Below are 19868 nucleotides of genomic sequence, written 5' to 3'. Positions count from 1 at the left end.
TTTTTTCATCTACTAAAATCCAATGCTGTATATGAGCAAATTAGTGAAAATTAATAACGCCAATGGCGGATGGAGAACGTCTAAAAGAGAAACAAAAATTGCTGACTTAGAGCTGCCATCACCATGGAGATAACGGCTACGATCAACGACGGTCTGCCCGAACGCTCGGTTCTTGAGCTGTCCACTCCCTTTGGGGATTGTGCGTTTCTGCATAAAGAACAAATTTCGATCAAAATACAATTACAAGTCCCTACCCATCTCTCAAAAAACCAAAGTTTATACTATTTTTATTGGAACAAAATACCTATTATTCAAAATTTGGAAACTGAAAAACAATTCATTCAACCAATGAATGTAATGAAAAAGAACGAGATTTTTTTATAGAAGAACAGAAGTGACTCACCTATCTGAAAGGGGACAAAAGGTGATGAGGTAATTGGCGGCAGTGCAAGTGAATGTGCTGGTACCGTCGTCGTAGGCATAGCTATAAGCTTGTGGACATGAGGATTTGAAGAACTGTGAATAAGATGACGGTCCACAAGTATTTGGACTACCATATTCACCACTACAACAGTATTGTGCGTCACCAAAAGCCTCACATGCGCTTTTACACGCTACACTTTTTTCATTTCCGTCGCTCGCTGCCACTCTTAGTTCTGACGGACATTCGCTGTTTAAATCTGTTGCACATCCAGTTGTTGTGCAATTTCCCCCACCTGTCGTTCCCAACTCTTTCAATTATTGACTAATTCGGTGTGAAAATTATCTATATGTTCATCAGTTATATAGAAATGACAAACATAGATGAAGCTCGATTGATCGCTTTAACTTTTACTCTTCTGTGTTTATAAAATTTACCTGTTCCATCTTGTGGGGTGATTAACATGGGCACATTGTAGCCATCGACGAGGCTGACATCGTAGAAATCGAGCCCATTCGCACCATTGAGAGTGAACTCGGCAAGGGTGGCGGGCGGGACAGCACCCTTACCGTTGCATTCAACAGTGCCGGAGCCGCAGTCGGCAGTGGCGCAAGTGAATCTGCCGGTGGCATCATGGGAGCAATAAGTGCGGCCCCAAATGCGGCCGGACCACCCCGGCGGGATGGTGATGGGGTTGGACTGTCCTTTCTCAAGAACGAAGCCGGTAGTGGAGAGCTGTGATGTGCCGGCGCCGGACAAAAGTCCCGGCCACACCGTGTAATCACACTGATTTAAAATAGTAAAAGTCGTTGAATTTCCACCTGTCAAAAAAGTTAATTAATTTAATCAAGATAAGGAATAGTAATAATTCTTTTTTGTTTTCATATATGTTGGTAAAGGATTCAGCTTTTCCAAATACATAGCTATGAATCGAGATAGATATTTAAAAGAATTCGAATTAACTACTTTATTAATCGTGATTTATGATTAGAACATATTTTTTAACACATGCATGTTGCTATAAACGAACAAGAATCTTTGATTGAGTGACTAAAAATAAAGTTTCTTGCAGTGATTGTTCGAGAACGAAGCGAGAAATAAAACGAAAGCAAAATACCTAAAAAGAAGAAAGGGAAGGAGAGGAGGAGAGAAAGAAGAGAGTGAGACATGGTAGCCATGGGAGAAGCTTTTTATGCGTTAGAGGAAATTAAAGTAAAATAAGAGGAAAAGATGGATAAATGATTTTATAGAAAGAAAGGATGGGGAAATTAATATCTAGGCATGTGGAAAATTAAGGAACATTATGAGAGGCTAAATATACATATTAGGGTTTATTAGAAACAAACCATTTTTATTGTAATATGGCCATTAAAGGTCTTTTCGTTTTTAGTTTATTGAAAAATTAATAATATTAGTAGGTTTTTATAGTAACTAACAAAATTATAAATATCAATGGTAAGTTTGTAGCATTAATGCAATATTAGATCTTAAAAGAATTAGATAGAGAAAAATATAAAATTTTACTTATAGAAAATATCTAAACTTGAAACTTTGTTTAAAAGATTAAATTAGATGTAGAAACAAAAACGAAAAACCAAAATATACAAAATGAAAAAATGTATTTAAATGATTAAACATGAATATTAGCAAAAACTCCAAGTAAAAGCGTAAAAATTTAAAGATAAAGAAGCAAATGGAAACTAAACTCAAAATTTGGTAAGAATGTACGTTAAAACTTAGGGACCAAATTGAAATTATTTAAAGTTATCTAGATATCTCCTCGTTCATTAAAAATATGAAATATAACTTAAGTTAATAGTTTTATAATATGTTTCATATAATTAATTATTTAAAAATAAGATTAGAAATGTAAGATGTTCCTTTAGACCGTGCTAACATAAAATTGTCCGCGAGAAGACACATTTTCAGAAGATATATTTCAACATTAATTAGAAATTGTTCGTCGTCATGATATGTTAATTGTCATTTGGGCTTAATGATAATCGTGGAAGAAAAACTTGTCATCCTCCATGATTACCAATTGTTATTTCAGCATGTATAATATTTTTGCAATCCACACACCAATTTTGTCCCATTACACAATGAATTTAATGAATACAAATTTTTCAATAACAATATTGGTAGAAATAAATGTTACAAAAACCTTTTCTATTTTCAAAAAAAGTTTGTAATTATTATTATTATATTTTTTCATTTTTCTATTTAAATAGCTGATTTCCAATCATAAATTCTTCTACTAATGGATGGTTTATGTACTAAATTGGAGCCTTAATGAACAAATTTTTGAACTGAACGTTTGTTGATTGGCTTATCTCCTTAGCTACCGGAATAAGTTAGACCCCATCACTACCATATGACCTGCGTAGTCTATTCTTTTATGATAAATTTGGAATCTTTATGAACAAGAACATGACGAACATATGCGATTCCTCACTTTTAGGCCATCAATTAACTGAAAAGACATAGTTAATTTTCATTTTCATTTTTCTTAAAAACCCATTTTAATAATTTATCCTAATGAATTATTTTGAGTGAGGCATATTTTTGATATATAATATAAAAACGGTGGAGTTGGAAAATGATTGAAGAAGCATCAGTGTTGAGTGGCTTAGAGGTTCCAAGTGTTGGATCGTCGGGATATTTTCATTGGCTTAATCGAACTCCCAATCTTGTATCTCGCATTTCTACATTAAGAATTTCTGGTGCTTGTTTTTGGGATTCGAAGAAGCTTGATTTTTCCAGGTTTTTGTTTCTTATTTTTACCGTTGGCTTTGAAAATGGGTTGTTTTAGCTCTCTTTAGTTAGGATTTTGATGGGTTTCCATTGCTTTTAGATGTTTGAGATAGTCGTGTTGATCGATTCGCATATAGTTTCGACAAATTGATTGCTCTTTTGGTACTTTACGAACATACTCGTTTCAAAATCAGTGGTACTTTAGAACTCATGTGAGGAGAAGTTCTGATGATTTGTGAGATTTCAGAAATGAGCTTGAATGACTGTATATGCTAATATTTTAGACTCTCGTTCCTTAAGTTCAGCTTAGAATGTAAATAACTTGACCCAATTGAATGTGATGAAGTGACAATCTATTCTCTGTTTACTTTTCTTTTTGTATGATGTATCAAATCTTGGTCTACAGAAAGCTGTGCACTCACTCATGATCAATAGAGAATTTGGTATAAATGAATAAGTCAGGGATATTTTATACTCGAATCTTAATTGTCCCATGGTGGTGAAGTGATTTCAAATTTTGGGTATTTGATCAACATGGCTTAACCATCTGATTTTTTTTTTCTTCTCTTCCATTTATTTCTTTGGGGGTACAGGAGAAAGAGGACAAACAAGAAGTTGATTTCAGAAAAGTTCACATGTAAAATGGCGAACGCCAAAGAGGAAGGAACCACAAAAGATACTACTATCTCTGGGAATATGATTTTTGAGCCTATACTGGAAGATAGTGTTTTTCGATTTGATTGTTCTGCAAATGATAGAGCTGCGGCTTATCCAAGTTTTTCTTTCATAAAACCCAAAGACAGAGACACACCGATTTCTAGCCAGAAGCTTCCTACGTACATCCCTGTTTTTGAGTGTCTCCTTGGACAGCAGATTGTTAAACTTGAGGTATGTTTTGTATAAATATTATTGTTTTTCTTTTTGGTGTATCGCTGTTATGGTTACTTATTGTTAAAGGTTGCTGCAAGTATACACCTCAAGTCTTCAAAACCATTCAAAGTAATTTGACAAATTTGGTTTCTACAGCTTCCTGCTGGTACCTCTCTTTATGGAACCGGAGAAGTTAGTGGACAGCTCGAGCGAACGGGGAAAAGAGTAAGTTAATAATTGGGTATACTTGATACTAGTTGGTTAATTCTTCTTGATTTTGGCAGTTCCCTCCTTTGTAGATTTTCACATGGAATACAGATGCTTATGGATATGGTTCTGTAACTACATCTCTGTACCAATCACATCCATGGGTGTTGGCAATTCTTCCAAATGGAGAGGCACTTGGCATTCTTGCTGATACATCCCTGCGCTGTGAGGTGCTTCAAAAACTGATCTTGTTGTCTGTGGAAGTTATGATGTTTTGATATCTCACCTGTTATTGCCAGTATAGAAGTTTATAACTCTGTATTCTTGCAGATTGATCTGAGGGAAGATTCAGTAATACAATTTATTGCTCCTTCCTCATATCCTGTCATTACATTTGGTCCGTTTTCCTCACCAGCGGCTGCTTTAAAGTCATTCTCCAGGGCAGTTGGTAACTTGCTTTTCAAGTCTGTATTTTTGGATTGGTTTAACTCATCAAACAAATGTATAATGTAAGAGATCTTTTAGGAGTTGGCCTCTCAAACTATAAAAATGGAAATTAAAAAATAATAGTAGTAGTAATAAAAATAATAATTGTTTATAATTTTTGGTCAATGATGTTATTGCTCAGTCATCATTATCTATAGCTGGGATTTTATCTGCGTGGACATGTATATGTTTAAAACCCCTCAGCTTCTGCTCTATGTCTTAACTGGTTATTTTTCCCACTAGGCACCGTGTTTATGCCCCCAAAATGGGCCTTAGGCTACCACCAATGCCGTTGGAGCTATGATTCTGCTGATAGAGTACTTGAGGTAGGGAGTAATCTTGCATTTATAGTACTGGGATTTTCCGGTTTAGGGACAATTCTTCTTAGACTCATTCTGAAAAACTAAATCTTCTATGGTTTTGTGTAGGACTAGTGTAGTTATGTCAGCCCAACTACCGTTATGTTTTAAGCAAATGTTCTAGCCTTTTCCATTCTTGACTATGAAAAAAGCAATATGCATAAGATTGTTTGGTAGACTTTAGTCTATTCCAGATCCTACAAGGAATAGCTCAGCTATTAATTGGTTTCTTTCTCTCTAAACTACTTTTGCAGGTTTCAAGAACATTTCGAGAGAAAGATATACCCTGCGATGTTATATGGATAGATATAGACTACATGAATGGTTTCCGTTGTTTCACTTTCGACCCTGTATGTCATTGTCTAATTGATCTCCAACAAAGGGCACTGCATTTTACTGCTTATTTGAATCATTTTCATTGAGATTACTCATTTAATAGATTTTTCACAGGCATCACTTTCTCTTGGTGTTTCAACTAAAGTGTTTACGTTTCCCTTTGGAATCTTTTGTATATCTGTCTTTGGTTTATTCAATGAAGTCTCTTGTAAGAAGGAAAAAATGAAGAAAAAGAAAAAGAAAAATCATAATCATCATATCTTTATTCCCCCCCCCCCCCAATTCTTATGTTTTTATTGTGTCAAGAAGCATGAGTATTATTGCCATTTCTTATGCTTATGGCAATCATAGTCGAGCTATTAACCTCTTCTTTTTGCCATTTCTCATATGTTTAAAGCAAGGCCGTGGAGTATTATTGTGACAAGGAGAGTTAATAACAGTGACACTATTTCAGGAGCGTTTTGCTGATCCAAAAACTTTGGCGGATGATCTTCACCAAATTGGTTTTAAAGCTATTTGGATGCTTGATCCTGGAATCAAACATGAAAAGGGTTATTTTGTCTATGACAGTGGTTCTGAAAAAGATGTCTGGGTCCAAAAAGCTGATGGAGAACCTTACGTAGGTTTGTGTCTTATAATTAGCACTAAACTGTGACCTTTTAGTGGTATACTAAACACTTTTTAATTGTCCTAGGTGACGTTTGGCCTGGGCCTTGTGTATTTCCTGAATTTACACAAGCTAAAGCTCGATCCTGGTGGGCAAATTTAGTTAAAGATTTTATTTCTAATGGTGTTGATGGTATATGGAATGACATGAATGAACCAGCTATTTTTAAGGTAATTCTACATGTGAAGTCTTTTTAGTCTGTGCTTACACTTTTGGCAGTACCTTACAGTCAATCTCATCACTTCTCATTTCAGACTGTAACAAAAACGATGCCTGAGAGCAACATTCATAGGGGAGATGAAGAATTTGGTGGTTGCCAGAGTCATTCTTACTATCACAATGTATGCATAACCTTGAGCTGTTCCTATCATACCCTCTTCTCGTAACTATTTTCTCAAAAAAAAAATTAGCCAGAATAAGATGTACCCAATGGACTCTTAAATGTGACCAGAAAGAAGATGTGTTGTAATGGAAAATTTTGTGTTTGTGTAGAGATTCCATACTATTTAATAGCACTTGTCTCCTACTTCAGGTGTATGGAATGTTGATGGCTAGATCAACATATGAAGGGATGAAATTGGCTAACAGTGGAAGGCGTCCTTTTGTTCTCACTAGGGCCGGTTTTATTGGTAGCCAAAAGTATGCTGCTACGTGGACAGGTGACAACAGTTCAAGCTGGGATCATCTTCACATGAGCATCTCCATGACACTTCAGTTGGTAAGTACATCTTTTTCAATTAAAACAAGAAGAGGAGAAAAAACACAAATATGCATAGCATGCTCCTGATTTAACTCGAAATAGGTTATTTCAGCTTAACAAAGTCTATTATTCTTCTGGTGTTTTCACATACTAGTTTCAAGTATCCTGGATGAATTTTCTTTGTAAGATGGACCATATAGGATATATATCAAGCAATCTAATATTGGATGGCAATCTCAACTTCATGTCAAAGGAGTTTAGTTGTAACATTTATGATGATCTGTGGTTGAGAGAATCTTAAGTGCTTTCATTTTTCACTAAGGTCTTAAGAATGAGTTACTATTGTGGCTTCAATTTAGATTTTATTGTATTCTCATTCCTAGTTCTTTAGGGACTCAGTGGTCAACCACTATCTGGACCTGATATTGGTGGCTATGTTGGAAACGCAACACCTAGGCTTTTTGGAAGGTGGATGGGAATTGGTGCAATGTTTCCTTTCTGCCGTGGACATTCTGAAATGGGCACTGCTGACCATGAACCATGGTCATTTGGAGAAGAGGTTTTTCCTAACCTAAATATATTATATTTACTTTGTTGATCATCATTTCAGGGTTTGTGATATACATTTTTTTCCAAGAAGATTGTGGGTTAAATTCAGAATATTGAACCATGAACAAAGAAAGATGTGAGAGAAAAGCATATTGGCTAGTGATTGCGAGGCCCCAATTTTTTACTTGAGGGGACACCAAATGCCTCTTCCCGTCTTTCCCTTGGATAGATAGGACTTGAACCTAACTTCATAAAATGAATAATTAATGTACACTGCACAAACATGATAAGATTAAAGGGAGCTCGTAGGGTAGAGCTGGGTCTAAGCATATAATTTTTTCTGCCAATACAAGTCCTTTGTGCATGCATCTTCTTCTTGATATGCTAACTGCAGATGTATTAATTGCCTATTCTTCCACTGACTCAAGTAGTTTTTGCTGCTAGCATGAGGTAGTATAATTGTTGCGTCCTAAAAGACTAAACTGACAGAATGTAATTTTAAGGTTATTGGTTAAATTTCTCTTTCATCAACTCCAATGGCCCCTTCTTAGTTAATGCCGTTCATATTAGAGGATTAAGAGCAATGGATACCTTTGTTATCATGGATAATATGCCTGTACTTATTGGCTATTGCTAAATTGCTACTTGTGTAAATTGCCATGAGTTTTATGTCTGTACCTATTGCTAATGTTTAAATTTTCATGTATGGATTATTTCTGATATCCAAAATAATTTGAACTTAAATCTTGATCATTTGTTAGTGTGAAGAAGTTTGCCGCCTAGCATTGAAGAGACGCTACCGCCTATTACCTCATATATACACTCTTTTCTATATAGCTCATACGACAGGTGTTCCTGTTGCAACTCCTGTTTTTTTTGCAGGTGGGTTTCCTTCCTCATCTAACTTTTGATATGTTTTCTTTCTGGTTGTAACATTTTTTTTACTTCTATATGTTTTGCAGATCCAAAAGATCCCAACTTAAGGAAAACTGAAAATTCTTTTCTTCTCGGTTCAATTTTAATCTATTCCAGGTTTTATTTCATTTACAAAATATTGGTTTCTGGTTGTTTAGTAGGCTGGCAGAATATCAATCCAATTATTGTTTTCCTAACACTGGTTCTTGAGCAGCACTTTGCCGAATCAAAGAATTGACAATTTGAATTTGACACTGCCAAAGGGAATTTGGTCGAGATTTGATTTTGGTGACTCACATCCGGTAATTTCTGCTACCTGATTTAATAGTTTTGTCACTGGCTTTCTTTTCTGATCTTTTTTTCACGTACATTGGGCCATTGCAGGATCTACCAGTCTTATTTTTGCAAGGTGGATCAATTGTTCCTTTAGGTCCTGTTCACCAGCATACTGGAGAAGCCAATCCATCTGATGATATATCTCTTCTTGTGGCTTTGGATGAAAATGGTGATGTCATCATCTTATTCGCATTTTCTTAGGATAGTCCATGAAGTGAAGTATATTGTTCCTTGTCTATCACACAAATACTTATGTTCTCATTCTACTCTTTTCTTGCCTATCTGGAAACATAACTGTGAATCCTCTCGACCTTACTTTCTGGCTGTGTAAAGACTAAAGAGTCATTCATTTTCCTTCTCTTAAAAAGTGTATACTGACCTAGTATTCAGGACCATTTATTAACTGAAGCCCACCTTAGGAGAGGCTTTAATTCTTTAACATCTAAAACGTATGAAGGTTTTTCGTGTATAATTGGATAACTTGTATTAATTTCTCTGGGTTACTGTGCATCACAACTTAAAATTTTTTCTGGCAACTCTTTCCTAGTGCAAGTTTAATAAATTTTAATCTTATTTACAGGCAAGGCTGAAGGTGTTCTATTTGAAGATGATGGCGATGGATATGGTTTCAGTTTAGGTGCATACCTATTGACACATTATGTTGCAGAACTAGAATCTTCAGTTGTTACTGTTAAGGTTTCTAGAACTGAAGGATCATGGACTAGGCCAAATCGGCGACTGCATGTTCAAATATTAGTGGGTGGAGGGGCAAAGGTACCTTGGGTGACAAATGGGGCAGAGCTTCATTTTCTGCTGCACGACCTATCAATAAATCTGTGCATTTTCTTTTATTTCCAAAGTTTCTACAAGCCCTCTACTATATTCATATTGTAATTTTCTATGCCTCCAGATCGATGCTTGGGGCACAGATGGAGAACTTTTGCAAGTGACATTTCCCTCTGAGCAAGAAGTGGCTGACCTGGTAGCCACCAGTGAGAAGGAATATCATCATCGATTAGGTATTGGTTGCTTCTCCTTTATTGTTCTCTTCTAACTTATGTTTCAACATAGCATTTCCTAATAGAAAACTCTTAGGTACTTAAGCATCTTGGAGAGCCACACCCCAAATGTCAGTTTTTGGGTGGCAAAGTCAAGCCACTTAAATACCGCATTGGTCATCCCATTTAACCAATGTGGGACAAAGGGATCCCATACTACCTTGTTTCCTAACATAAACAAATTTTAGTGAATAAATGAAATATGGAGAAAGCACCCTAAACTCAGTTAAGGAGTTACAAAACTTATCTAATCAGTCACCGTGCTTGTAAAATCATGCTTACTAAAGAAATAGAGATAATGCCTCGAGAGGAAGAAACAAGAACCAACAGAACTTAAATTTCTTGCCATTCCGCGACCAGATAATTTCTCCTTCATCTCAATGTTTTATCGGATCAATAGGACATATAAGGATGTAGCTATATGTCCTACTATTGTTTCATTTTTTATTCTCAGTTATATTCTTTTATCATGCCAGCAAATTACTAAATCATCATGAATTGGCCTAATGATCAAGGAAAAACATAAACTTGGGTAGTTTTAAAGTCATAGTTCCTGTTAAAAGGTAGAAAAGAGAACACAAGGTTTACGTGGAAAATCCTAGAATAGGGAGAAAAAAACATAATAGAGAGTCTCTTTTATTATTTTCACACATTCTGAAAGTTACAAAAGAAGACAACCATTTAGACTCTAGCAGGCCCTAATACAAAAAATAAAGTAAGCTTAGGGTAAAATAAAATACTAAAATACTCGGGGCTATAAACTATCAACAAAGCCTCTTATTTCCGACAGTTCCAACTATGGTGTTAACCTATTTGGCTCCCTAGAATATTTAATATTGAATTTTCTGGTGCTAAGTATTGTAAGATCAAGTATTGTCTTGTTGGATTAGCCTGAGCCCAGAGTGCATCTAAGATAGATTGAACAACTCAATTGTTTTTGGTTAAGAAACAATTAACTTGTAAAGGGACAAAAATTCAATGACTCTGCATACCTTTTTTTTCTTTGATAAGAAAGAAACAAAGAGTCCTTTTCTGTCAAGCTTAAATGATAAATGCTGTTCTAGTTCCATTTTCCTAGTACCTTAATATTTCCTTGCTTCTCTAACTGACGCTTGGATTGCTTATGAGAACTGTCTTCTTTCTAATGTTTGTAAATTTGAAAGTGTTTGACTCAAGATGGAAACTTTTCAGTTCTTGTTGGATTACATTTCTTCCAATCTTATTGACAGTGAACTAGTAATGGATTCTTAAGTTTCATTCATCTCTATTATTACTTATGATTACTTATTCAATAATTTCCTTGTAGAGAGTGCTAAGACTTTACAAGATGTTGAAGAGGTTCCTGAACATAAAGGAGTATCCCTTTCAAAGACTCCTATTGAACTGAAAGGCACTTGTTGGTCAGTTAAAGTAATTCCGTGGATTGGGGGTAGAATACTTTCTATGACACACCTTCCTTCAGGTAACAACTTTATAATTATTTTAATGTTTAGCAATTCAGAAAACATGACAAAATATTGCTCTTTCTTTTCGTTTTCAATCTTTATGCTTTTGTCATTTTAATAATGCCATAATTGGGAACTGGCTCCAATGTTTATATTTTCTCCCTAGCTAAGAATAGCTGTTGGTTCTAAGAGTCTAACCTACTTTCCACCTGCAGAGCTGTATATGTTCCATCCCCATCCCCATTCCCAAGCTACTCTAATGCTTATCTCATCTCTTCAACTCCTTTAACTAAACATTATTTTCCCTTAATTTTATCCTTTTTTTATTCCCAGATATCCTCAGCTACGCCCTTGCACATCAGCTTATTATTATCATTTACATCACCCAGAAAGGGAATATGTAAACCTTAGTGGAGGGATCCTAGCATGGTCGTTTCTAATCACCAAAGTTGTCAAATAATTACATGATTTCGAACATCATTGTTTAATTTATAGCTTTGTTGTGTTCTCAAAATGATGATTTTCACTTTGACATAATTTTCTAGTTATGTCTTCATAAATGAATTGGTTAACACATTATATTTGTCGCGGCTTAAAAAGTCAAATTCTCACCCATGTTCAACTTAAAAAAGTTTACCTTCAAGAAAATATTATTTTAACTGTATCAACATATGTAACAGAAGTGGTTGACCTTATTTTATCTTTGTGAGTGCAGGGATACAATGGCTCCAAGGCAAGATTGAAATCAATGGTTATGAAGAGTACAGTGGCACGGAGTACCGATCTGCTGGATGTACTGAGGAATATAGCATCATTGGGTAAATTCTCAAACCCATGCTTAAATAATCTCAATACTTCATTCTGAATATTAACTCATAATACAGATATCTATGTTTGTTGATAAGTGAAATAGTTGATAAATATTTGTTAAACTTTATGGGGAGCATTCATTTATAGAAACCAATAAATTGAACTGTATACTTGAGTGGTATAACTTCTACATTCTCAAAAGTAAAATAGGAAATTACTCCCAAGTCAACCTATAAAGGTAAACAAATTTCAACCATCAAATCTACATAAATGTTCAAGTTAGTGTATAAAACACCCAAAAACATGGCAAATTTATTGTATTACTCCTTTTCTTTCAGTCGAAACTTTGAGCATGAAGGGGATGAGGAATCTCTTGAACTCGAAGGTGATATTGACGGAGGGTTAGTTCTAAGACGAAAAATATACATTCCAAAGGAAGATACAAAGATACTTAAGATTAACTCCAACATTGTAGCTGTCAAAGTAGGTGCTGGTTCTGGTGGATTCTCAAGGTTTGCTCCAAATATTCCTATATGCCACTACTTTATCCTCAGAGATTGTCATTCATCACTGGAAACATGGATGTTTGGAGGAGTACAAGTTTGAAAAGTTGAAGAGATCTGTTAAGTTGCCTACTTATGTATGCTTCTTTGTTTTTGCAGGTTGGTCTGCTTAAGAGTCCATCCAATGTTTAACCTTTTACATCCCACAGAATCGTTTGTTTCATTCACATCCATCGACGGATCTGTGCATGAATTCTGGCCTGAGTCAGGGGAGCAGTATTTGGAGGGAGACCTTTTACCTAATGGTAATAATCATTTTCTCTTACTTACCACTCCATATATATTTGGTTAAATATGGATGTTGATTGTGTCTAATAAGATTTTAGTTATGGTGATAATCTTTTTCTTTCAGTTTTGTTTTCAATTATCCGACTTGTTTACTTTTTCTAAAAAGTCAAGATCTTATTAGAGATAGAATTTAATTTCATATCTAATTGTCTTAATCACGGGTTATCATTGAAAAATAAGAGTTTGTGTTATTTCTAGTATAGGGTGAGTCAATCATCCACTTTGGTATCTTATTGAACAAAAATGATGATGTTGTTCCTCCATTGAAGAATTTTGGGAAGTATCGTGATCAGTCAATAACAAGGGTTTTGGCTTTTCAAATGCACGATATGAGTAGGTCTTTGAACTTTGAAAAACATGTTATGTTAAATTTAAGTTTGGACCTTGAACTTGCAAGGTTGTGTTTATTTAACCTTTGGTAATTTAAAAAGTTTGAAGTAGGTTGATGAACTTTTAGAGTTGTATTGATTAATCTGGCTCATAAACTTTCTATTTATATCTAATAGTTCTTTAGCCTCAACTTAAATATGTCATCAATGATCTGATCATGTTCCCTGTCATATAATTCTCAATATCATCAATATGACTCAAACATTAAACGAACACATACACATTATCATTAAATTGTCACGTAAACAAAAACATAAAAGCTCAAGGACCAAACTCGAGAAGGTTATCAAGGCTCAATCTTAGCCGCTAGAAATATGTTTTTTCTTAAGCTTGATCTCTTGTTTCCTAAAAAAAAGTTAATTTCTCACTAAAATGAATGAAATTTCAGGTGAATGGAAGCTAGTTGATAAATGTCTGGGACGAGCATTAGTCAACAAATTCGACATTAAGGAGGTTCACAAATGTCTCATCCACTGGGGAACTGGAACTGTCAACCTCGAGCTATGGTCGGAACAAAGACCGGTGTCTAAGGAAACACCACTCCAAATCTCACACAGTTACGAGGTGATCTAAACTCCATTGATTGTTACAATGAAGAATTGCTTTTCAGAATCTGCAAAATAAGTTTAAAGCTATTAAAGCTTTAACACTATGTTGTGTTCTTAATCAAACTTTTACTTGAACCACTAAACATGCCAACTGGGAACAGAACAGTTTCTCAAATAAAGGTTGCTTAGATTTGCAACAAACCCACCTCTCTTCCTTGTTTGTTTCTACTTGGCTTGGCTTTAGCAGTTGGAATAACAATAACCTAGTCGATCCGATCCACCTTTAATAAATTTTATAAACTGTTCTTTGTATTCAGGGTTGATTTTAGTTAAAAATATTTCTTATAGATCAAATTGGTACAAATTGTAAAGTGCATAAACTAAGCTTAGACTTTAAACTGCTATCATTTTGAAAATACTTGGTCAAACTCGAGATCAAATTATTGTTTTATTATTATTTTGCATCTATTGTGATTCAAGTCATGTAGAAAGATTCAATGTTGAATGAATGGTTAAGTTGGAAGTTTTGTTTGATTATTATTATGATTATGTTAAAAGATTTAATTACTTTATAGGGCGGTGGGAGAGCAGGTAAAGTTGTGTCATAAACAATGTTCAAATATTTTTTAAAATCAAACTTTGTAAAAAGGAATTGTGGTTGAACTCTTATCATAAAATAATGAACAACAATGTGGCTTGTGGTAGTTACAAAGTGAGGAATAAATAATGTGAATAAACTTTATCATAAAAGGCAAAATGTGACACTTTTTTTATGGGTCAAATACTTGCTCATTCAACCATGAAAAATACCTTTTATTTATATCACAAAAAGTGAATTTCAATTTAAATATATATATGTATACAAATCATTTGTTTTGATGTTATTTTCTTTTCCAATTACACTCTTTCTATTTACAACTTTACGTTCTTAAATAATGTTTTAGAAGTAATGATTATCTTGTATGTTATTTTAACGCTATTTTAAAATCTCATATTTTGCTGGGGTCTGTACTATTTTCATATTATCGTAACTCAAACTAAAATAATCTACATCTAAATTCTTTTAATTATAATATAACTGCAATAACCTATTCCTAATCTTAAACGTTTCTAATATTAGTAGAGTATATGTTAATTTTCTGTTTCTTATAAATTTATTGTCATAAAGAGCATTTTATTGTAGATAGTAAAGAACTTCTAAAAAATGGATTGAGTTACCGTTAATCTAAAATTTAAGATCTTGTTTGATAACTATTTCCTTAATTTATAGTTAAGAAAATAAAACTAAAAATAGTGATTTTTAAAAACTTATTTTTGTTTTAAACGTTTGATTAAGAATTTAATGACTGTACTTAAGAAATATGCATATCTTACAAACACAAAAGACTAATGGTTACGAACTTAATGTCTCAGTTTTATGAACTAAATTCCAATTCCAAAATTTTTGTCATAGTGCAACTATTTAATTTTACGTTTTCTCCCACGATGAAATGAATGTCTAGAGAAACTGTTCTAATGATTATACTTTCAATCGTCCATATTTGATTTACTTTTGTTTTTGTTTCTGTTAATCACAATATTAATGAATCAATGAAATGAAGTAGAAACTAGAATCTTTCCAAAGTAGAAGTCAAATAAGCAAATCATAGAATAAAAGTTACGCTTTTAGATCTTCTTCATCGTTGTAGTCTCCATACTTTTGAAAATTGGTTCTTAATGTTACTTTCATAGAAAGAAATAAAACAATTAAGGAATGGAGACCCAATTATACATAGAGATGAGCTATTATCTATTTTCTTTCTTAAAGTAGGTAAAATTTATGACAAACATAAACACTTAATTTAGACTTTTGAAATTAATACATAACTATAACTATAACTATATCTCGAACCCACTCCAAGTCGGTTTAAGAGTGACTACAGAACTTCAAATCTCAATTTTAACTCAAATAGTCTAACGCCAATCTCATTAACACTTTTTCAATATTTCAAATTTCATACCAAAAGATATCTTAACATCATTGAAAAGCATCAATTACCATTTAAACAGAAAATAATTATAAATGTGTATCTTATTTTTGTTAGTTTTGATGCACATTATGTAAATAAACAAAATTTTAAAACTTGATTAATGAAAAATACAAAAAAAAGAAAAGAAAAACAGTAAAGAAATTATTAATCCCTAACGAGGAATTGAAGCAATTGGATGGGGAAGGGAATAAATAAATTGTTCACCAACTCAAACCAATAACAAACTGCTCTTCTTTAAACCGACAAATTTCCACTTTTCCTTTACTTACCCCCAAAAGAACAAATTTAATTAATCAATTAAATTCTCCGTATTATTTTTCTATTAATATATTAAACAATAATACAATATTTTAAATCCAAAAAAAAAAAAAAAAAAGGAAGGAAGGAAGGAAGAAAAAAAGCACTTCCTGGCTGTAACCGGCGGCCAATCATGAATCTGCAGCCCCATTCATTCTCGGCAGCACGTGGACGGCGACCACCTCTGTTCCCGGTGGCGTCGGCTCCACCCACAGCCGTGCCGGCGACGTTACCACATCCACCACCACTATTTCCCCTCTACTTCCACCGCACACGACGCACACTCTTCCACCGCCGGCTGCCATCTGCACTGCTCCTTTCAGCCGATTGGATTCCATTACCTCTTCCCAAAAATCCTTCTCTGAATCATACCTTCTCAAACTTCCACTAATTTCATCCACCACGTACATGTCTTTCTCATCCATGGCGGCCACTGGTCCTCTCCACCCTTCGATCATCCCTTCAGGCATCTCTTCCCACTCGTCTTTTTCCAAATCATAAACTAACCCTTCTTTAAGTGCATGCCCTTTCACATTCACCATACAGAGTTTCCCTTTCCATCCCACTGCATCAATGGCGTCTCTACTAAACTTCCCATCCTTAAGCCCACTAACCTTCTCCCAACCATCAGCACCGTTGGATTTGAAATCCCATCTCTCAACAGATCTAGCTACATCGGTAGAGAAGAAAGATCCAATTCCACTAGCGACATAAACAGAGCCGTGGAGAGCGCCGGCAGCGCACCAACGGCGAGGGGTGGGGAGAGGAGGGGCTAAACGCCAGGAATTGGAAAAGGGGGAGAAGAGGAGAGGGCGAGGGAGAGCCGGGAGGAGGTTGTAGGTGGTGGCAGCAAGGAGGAGGAGGTGGCCGGAAACAGTGAGGGATTGAACAGGGAGGTGGCGGGAAAGGAAAGAAGGGTGATGGATCAAGAGATGGGAAGAAGGGGAATTGGGAGGAGGAGGGAGAGGACTCCATTTCGAAGAGATTGGATCGAAATTGAAGAAATCGAGGGAATTAGAGGAGGAAGAAAGAAGGGCGTAAAGAGAGGAGAAAGGGGGAAAGGAAGGGGAATAGAGGAGACGTCGCCATGAGCGGCTTACGGAGAAGAGGAGAGAAGGAGGGACATGGGAGAGGCAGAATTGAGCTACGTGATCGGGGAGGCCAGGGAGGAGGGGCGAAGAGGGGTGGTGGTGGAGAGCCAGTTTATTGCGCTTGGAGGAAGGGGGAGTGAGGGAATCAGCGGTGGCAGTGGTGACCATGAGAAGGGAGGAGGAGAAGAAGAAGAAGAAGAAGACAGACGGTGGAGACAGCGGAGGAGGAGACGGCGGCGTTCATATCTGAAAAAGGGATTGAATCATTTCTTGTATTAGACGGCGTAAAGTCATTATTCGGCAGATACCAAAACCAAAAGCCAAGGCTTACTCTTCCAAGTGCCTAAATATTGCCTTATTATTTAATGCTTCCACAATTCCTTCTCTCTATTACCCTTTTATTTTTTTTCAATATATATATTAAAATTACAAAATAGTCCCTAATCTTTGAGGGATTTTTTTGTCCAGTCCTTTGAACTTTCTAGATTCTCTATTTACCCTTAAAAGGTAAAACTAAGAAGTATTCCAAAAGGATCCTACACCTTAATCTATCTATCTATACTATATATATATTCTAAAATTGATGGCTTGATTTTTCATTTATGCTTTGTGGTTGAGCTTTGAAAACTTAGGACTTAATTAATTGAATTTAGTTTGTGTCTACTCATCTAGAAAGCTTCTTTCTTTCTTTCTTTCGGTAAAGAGGACTTTTCTTATTAAATAAACAATTTAAAGGTTTTTTTTCCCCTTATCTCCTTTCTACATTTACATACAATGTTTGACTTTATGCCTTCGTCATAAATTTTTTGTTATAATTAAGTTTCTATATCACATTAATAAAAAAAAAAAAAGAAGATTATATGGCTCTTTTTTTGTTTAGATCTAACACATTATTTAAATACACACTTCTAGTATTTGAAGAATAAATATATTTAGTCTCCATGATCATTTTTATCAACCGAATCCCAACATCATCTTGGTCACTGCAGGACTAACTTTTTATCCAACATCTCAAAAGATTTCTATTTGGCTTCTAACTCTGAAACGTATGAAACATGAAAGATAAAAATATAGGTTTTGTTTTAAACAACACGACGTCAAGAGTTTTTTAGTTTTTTTTTCAACACCCAGAAAATACAATATCTTAGAATACGTTAGTTTCAAACTGTATAAAGTAAGGTAACTCAATTCTTATTTAATCTAATAAGTTCTTAAACCTACTCTTGGTTTTTCAAGACTTACAAAACGCTTAACGCTATAAATCCCACAAATGAAACTGGTATTTTTTAGATTAAACACGGTTGCTCGTTATAAAAAACGTTGTTTAATGTTTGAATGGGAAAGAGTGGACTTTGAAAGGAGGAAAATACAGAAGAAGAGGAGGCTTTGGTTAGATTGCAATCACGATATTGAATTAATGTATAGAGATGGGGGAGAGAGAGAAAAAGATGTGTGATGTGTAAAGAATATATAAATGAGAAAAGTGAATTGGGAGAGCAGATGGGTACAGTTGCTTTGTTTCTAAATTGAATTGTCATCATTCATTAATAAGATATATATATACACACACATTGAGATTGAAGACAGATTGTATTGTGTACAAGAAATGTGTGGTTCTAAATGTTGGCCTTTTTCCAACGCATTTCTCCTCCATCATTCAATTTAAATTACACCAACTTCGTCTCTCCACACCATTTAGGGACGTTTGAGTTCCTAACTTTGTCTTTAAATAGAAAGAAAAAAAAAACTATCCTAATGTTAGGGTAGGGATGTAAGAATATGAGTTAAACCTAAATAACTCGAATTACTAACTCATATTAGAAGTTTTGAGTTGAATTAGGTTAAAATATGAATTAGTTAAACTAAATTCGAATTATTCGGGTTGCTAATCAAAATAACTCAAAAATATGGGTTGGATTGAGAATGTCTCCTAACCCAACTCGATTTCACCCCTATATTTGGGTAAGTTTGTGATTTTAGAAAGAACGTGACCTGCAAGATGAAAAGAACAATACACTAGGTGTAGTGATGCCACACAAGCTCCAACCATTAAGTAAAAAACAATATATGTGTAACAAATAGAGAGATGAGGTATTAGAATGAGCTTTCGTTTTTCAAATTTAATTTCTAAGAGTCTATATTTATAATTTTAGATTCATCAACACCTACTATAAACTTCCGGTTTATTCAAACTTGAATGCGAGTGAACGACATATAGACAAAAAATAAATCAAAATTTTGAGATCTATTGAAAACACAAAACTGAAAGTTCAAACTTTAAAGTTTAAGAACTTAATGAATACAACATTTAGAGTGTTTTGAGTCTCGCTGTATTCCGGACTTCTATTTAATAAAAGATGTTAATTCCAATTATATCATCTAATATTATATGATATAACTGACTAAATAATATTATTATTTCAAATCTCTCCTATTACAAACGTTTGTAATTTTTTACTATCACCTCGCCTACTATAACTAAAATAATTTTAATAATTTTCCCCAATTTAAACTTGTATTTGCAAGGGGTCTATTGTTAGTTGCAAAGAAAATATCAGATAGGATTCATTTACCAAATATAATAATAATAAAATAAATAAAACAATCAATCAATAATAGAAAAAGTATATATTATTCAAATTGATAGTGTTGGTATATCATCATCATTCATGACTACCAAGATCCATGACTTGACTTTGTTGATTATTATCCAATGCATTGCCCCTTTTAAGGATAAAAATGGGGAAT

The 19868-nt window shown here is 34.4% G+C and overlaps 3 protein-coding genes across 4 annotated transcripts; 1 reads left to right on the top strand and 2 right to left on the bottom strand.

Moving 5' to 3' along the window:
* Positions 1-399: 399 nt before the first annotated feature.
* Positions 400-3761, bottom strand: LOC101209138 (thaumatin-like protein 1b). Of its 2 annotated transcripts, none has more exons than XM_031882767.1 (3): positions 3609-3761; positions 859-1253; positions 400-716 (listed from the first exon to the last, which is right to left on the bottom strand). In XM_031882767.1, the coding sequence occupies exons 1-3, from the start codon at positions 3668-3670 to the stop codon at positions 400-402; spliced, it is 774 nt and encodes a 257-aa protein (XP_031738627.1). In that variant the 5' UTR covers positions 3671-3761. The 2 variants fall into 2 exon arrangements, with proteins under 2 accessions (XP_031738627.1, XP_011650306.2); XM_011652004.2 differs by lacking the exon at positions 3609-3761 and adding an exon at positions 1539-1599 and having other exon boundaries at positions 859-1242.
* Positions 2965-14164, top strand: LOC101209387 (alpha-glucosidase 2). The gene is made up of 23 exons (XM_011652003.2): positions 2965-3184; positions 3769-4063; positions 4202-4270; positions 4345-4482; positions 4583-4700; positions 4982-5064; positions 5352-5447; positions 5888-6056; positions 6128-6270; positions 6355-6441; positions 6633-6818; positions 7192-7359; positions 8111-8231; positions 8312-8381; positions 8479-8566; positions 8649-8769; positions 9181-9374; positions 9511-9619; positions 10965-11120; positions 11819-11921; positions 12252-12425; positions 12576-12721; positions 13543-14164. Exons 1-23 carry the CDS (start codon positions 3021-3023, stop codon positions 13725-13727), a joined length of 3183 nt encoding a protein of 1060 aa, XP_011650305.1. The 5' UTR covers positions 2965-3020; the 3' UTR covers positions 13728-14164.
* Positions 14165-15908: 1744 nt separating this feature from the next.
* LOC101209632 (F-box/kelch-repeat protein SKIP25) lies at positions 15909-17506 on the bottom strand. Its single transcript, XM_004146150.3, has one exon. It carries the CDS (start codon positions 17286-17288, stop codon positions 16161-16163), a length of 1128 nt encoding a protein of 375 aa, XP_004146198.1. The 5' UTR covers positions 17289-17506; the 3' UTR covers positions 15909-16160.
* Between the last annotated feature and the right edge of the window lie 2362 nt (positions 17507-19868).

This window comes from Cucumis sativus, chromosome 3 (genome assembly GCF_000004075.3).
Source record: "Cucumis sativus cultivar 9930 chromosome 3, Cucumber_9930_V3, whole genome shotgun sequence".
Taxonomy (NCBI): Eukaryota; Viridiplantae; Streptophyta; class Magnoliopsida; order Cucurbitales; family Cucurbitaceae; genus Cucumis; species Cucumis sativus.
The sequence above is the reverse complement of the archived record's forward strand: the minus strand, read 5'-3'. Positions and strand labels throughout refer to the sequence as shown.

Coding starts and splice junctions, on each gene's coding strand:
- LOC101209387 (XM_011652003.2), top strand. CDS start 3,021: ATGATTGAAGAAGCATCAGTGTTGAGTGGCTTAGAGGTTCCAAGTGTT. Junction 8,232..8,311: donor AACTCCTGTTTTTTTTGCAG/GTGGGTTTCCTT, acceptor TATGTTTTGCAG/ATCCAAAAGATCCCAACTTA. Junction 11,922..12,251: donor GAGGAATATAGCATCATTGG/GTAAATTCTCAA, acceptor CTTTTCTTTCAG/TCGAAACTTTGAGCATGAAG.
- LOC101209138 (XM_031882767.1), bottom strand. CDS start 3,670: ATGGGACAATTAAGATTCGAGTATAAAATATCCCTGACTTATTCATTT. Junction 1,254..3,608: donor TCATTTATACCAAATTCTCT/ATTGATCATGAG, acceptor AAATTAATTAAC/TTTTTTGACAGGTGGAAATT. Junction 717..858: donor CACCCCACAAGATGGAACAG/GTAAATTTTATA, acceptor TGGGAACGACAG/GTGGGGGAAATTGCACAACA.
- LOC101209632 (XM_004146150.3), bottom strand. CDS start 17,288: ATGGTCACCACTGCCACCGCTGATTCCCTCACTCCCCCTTCCTCCAAG.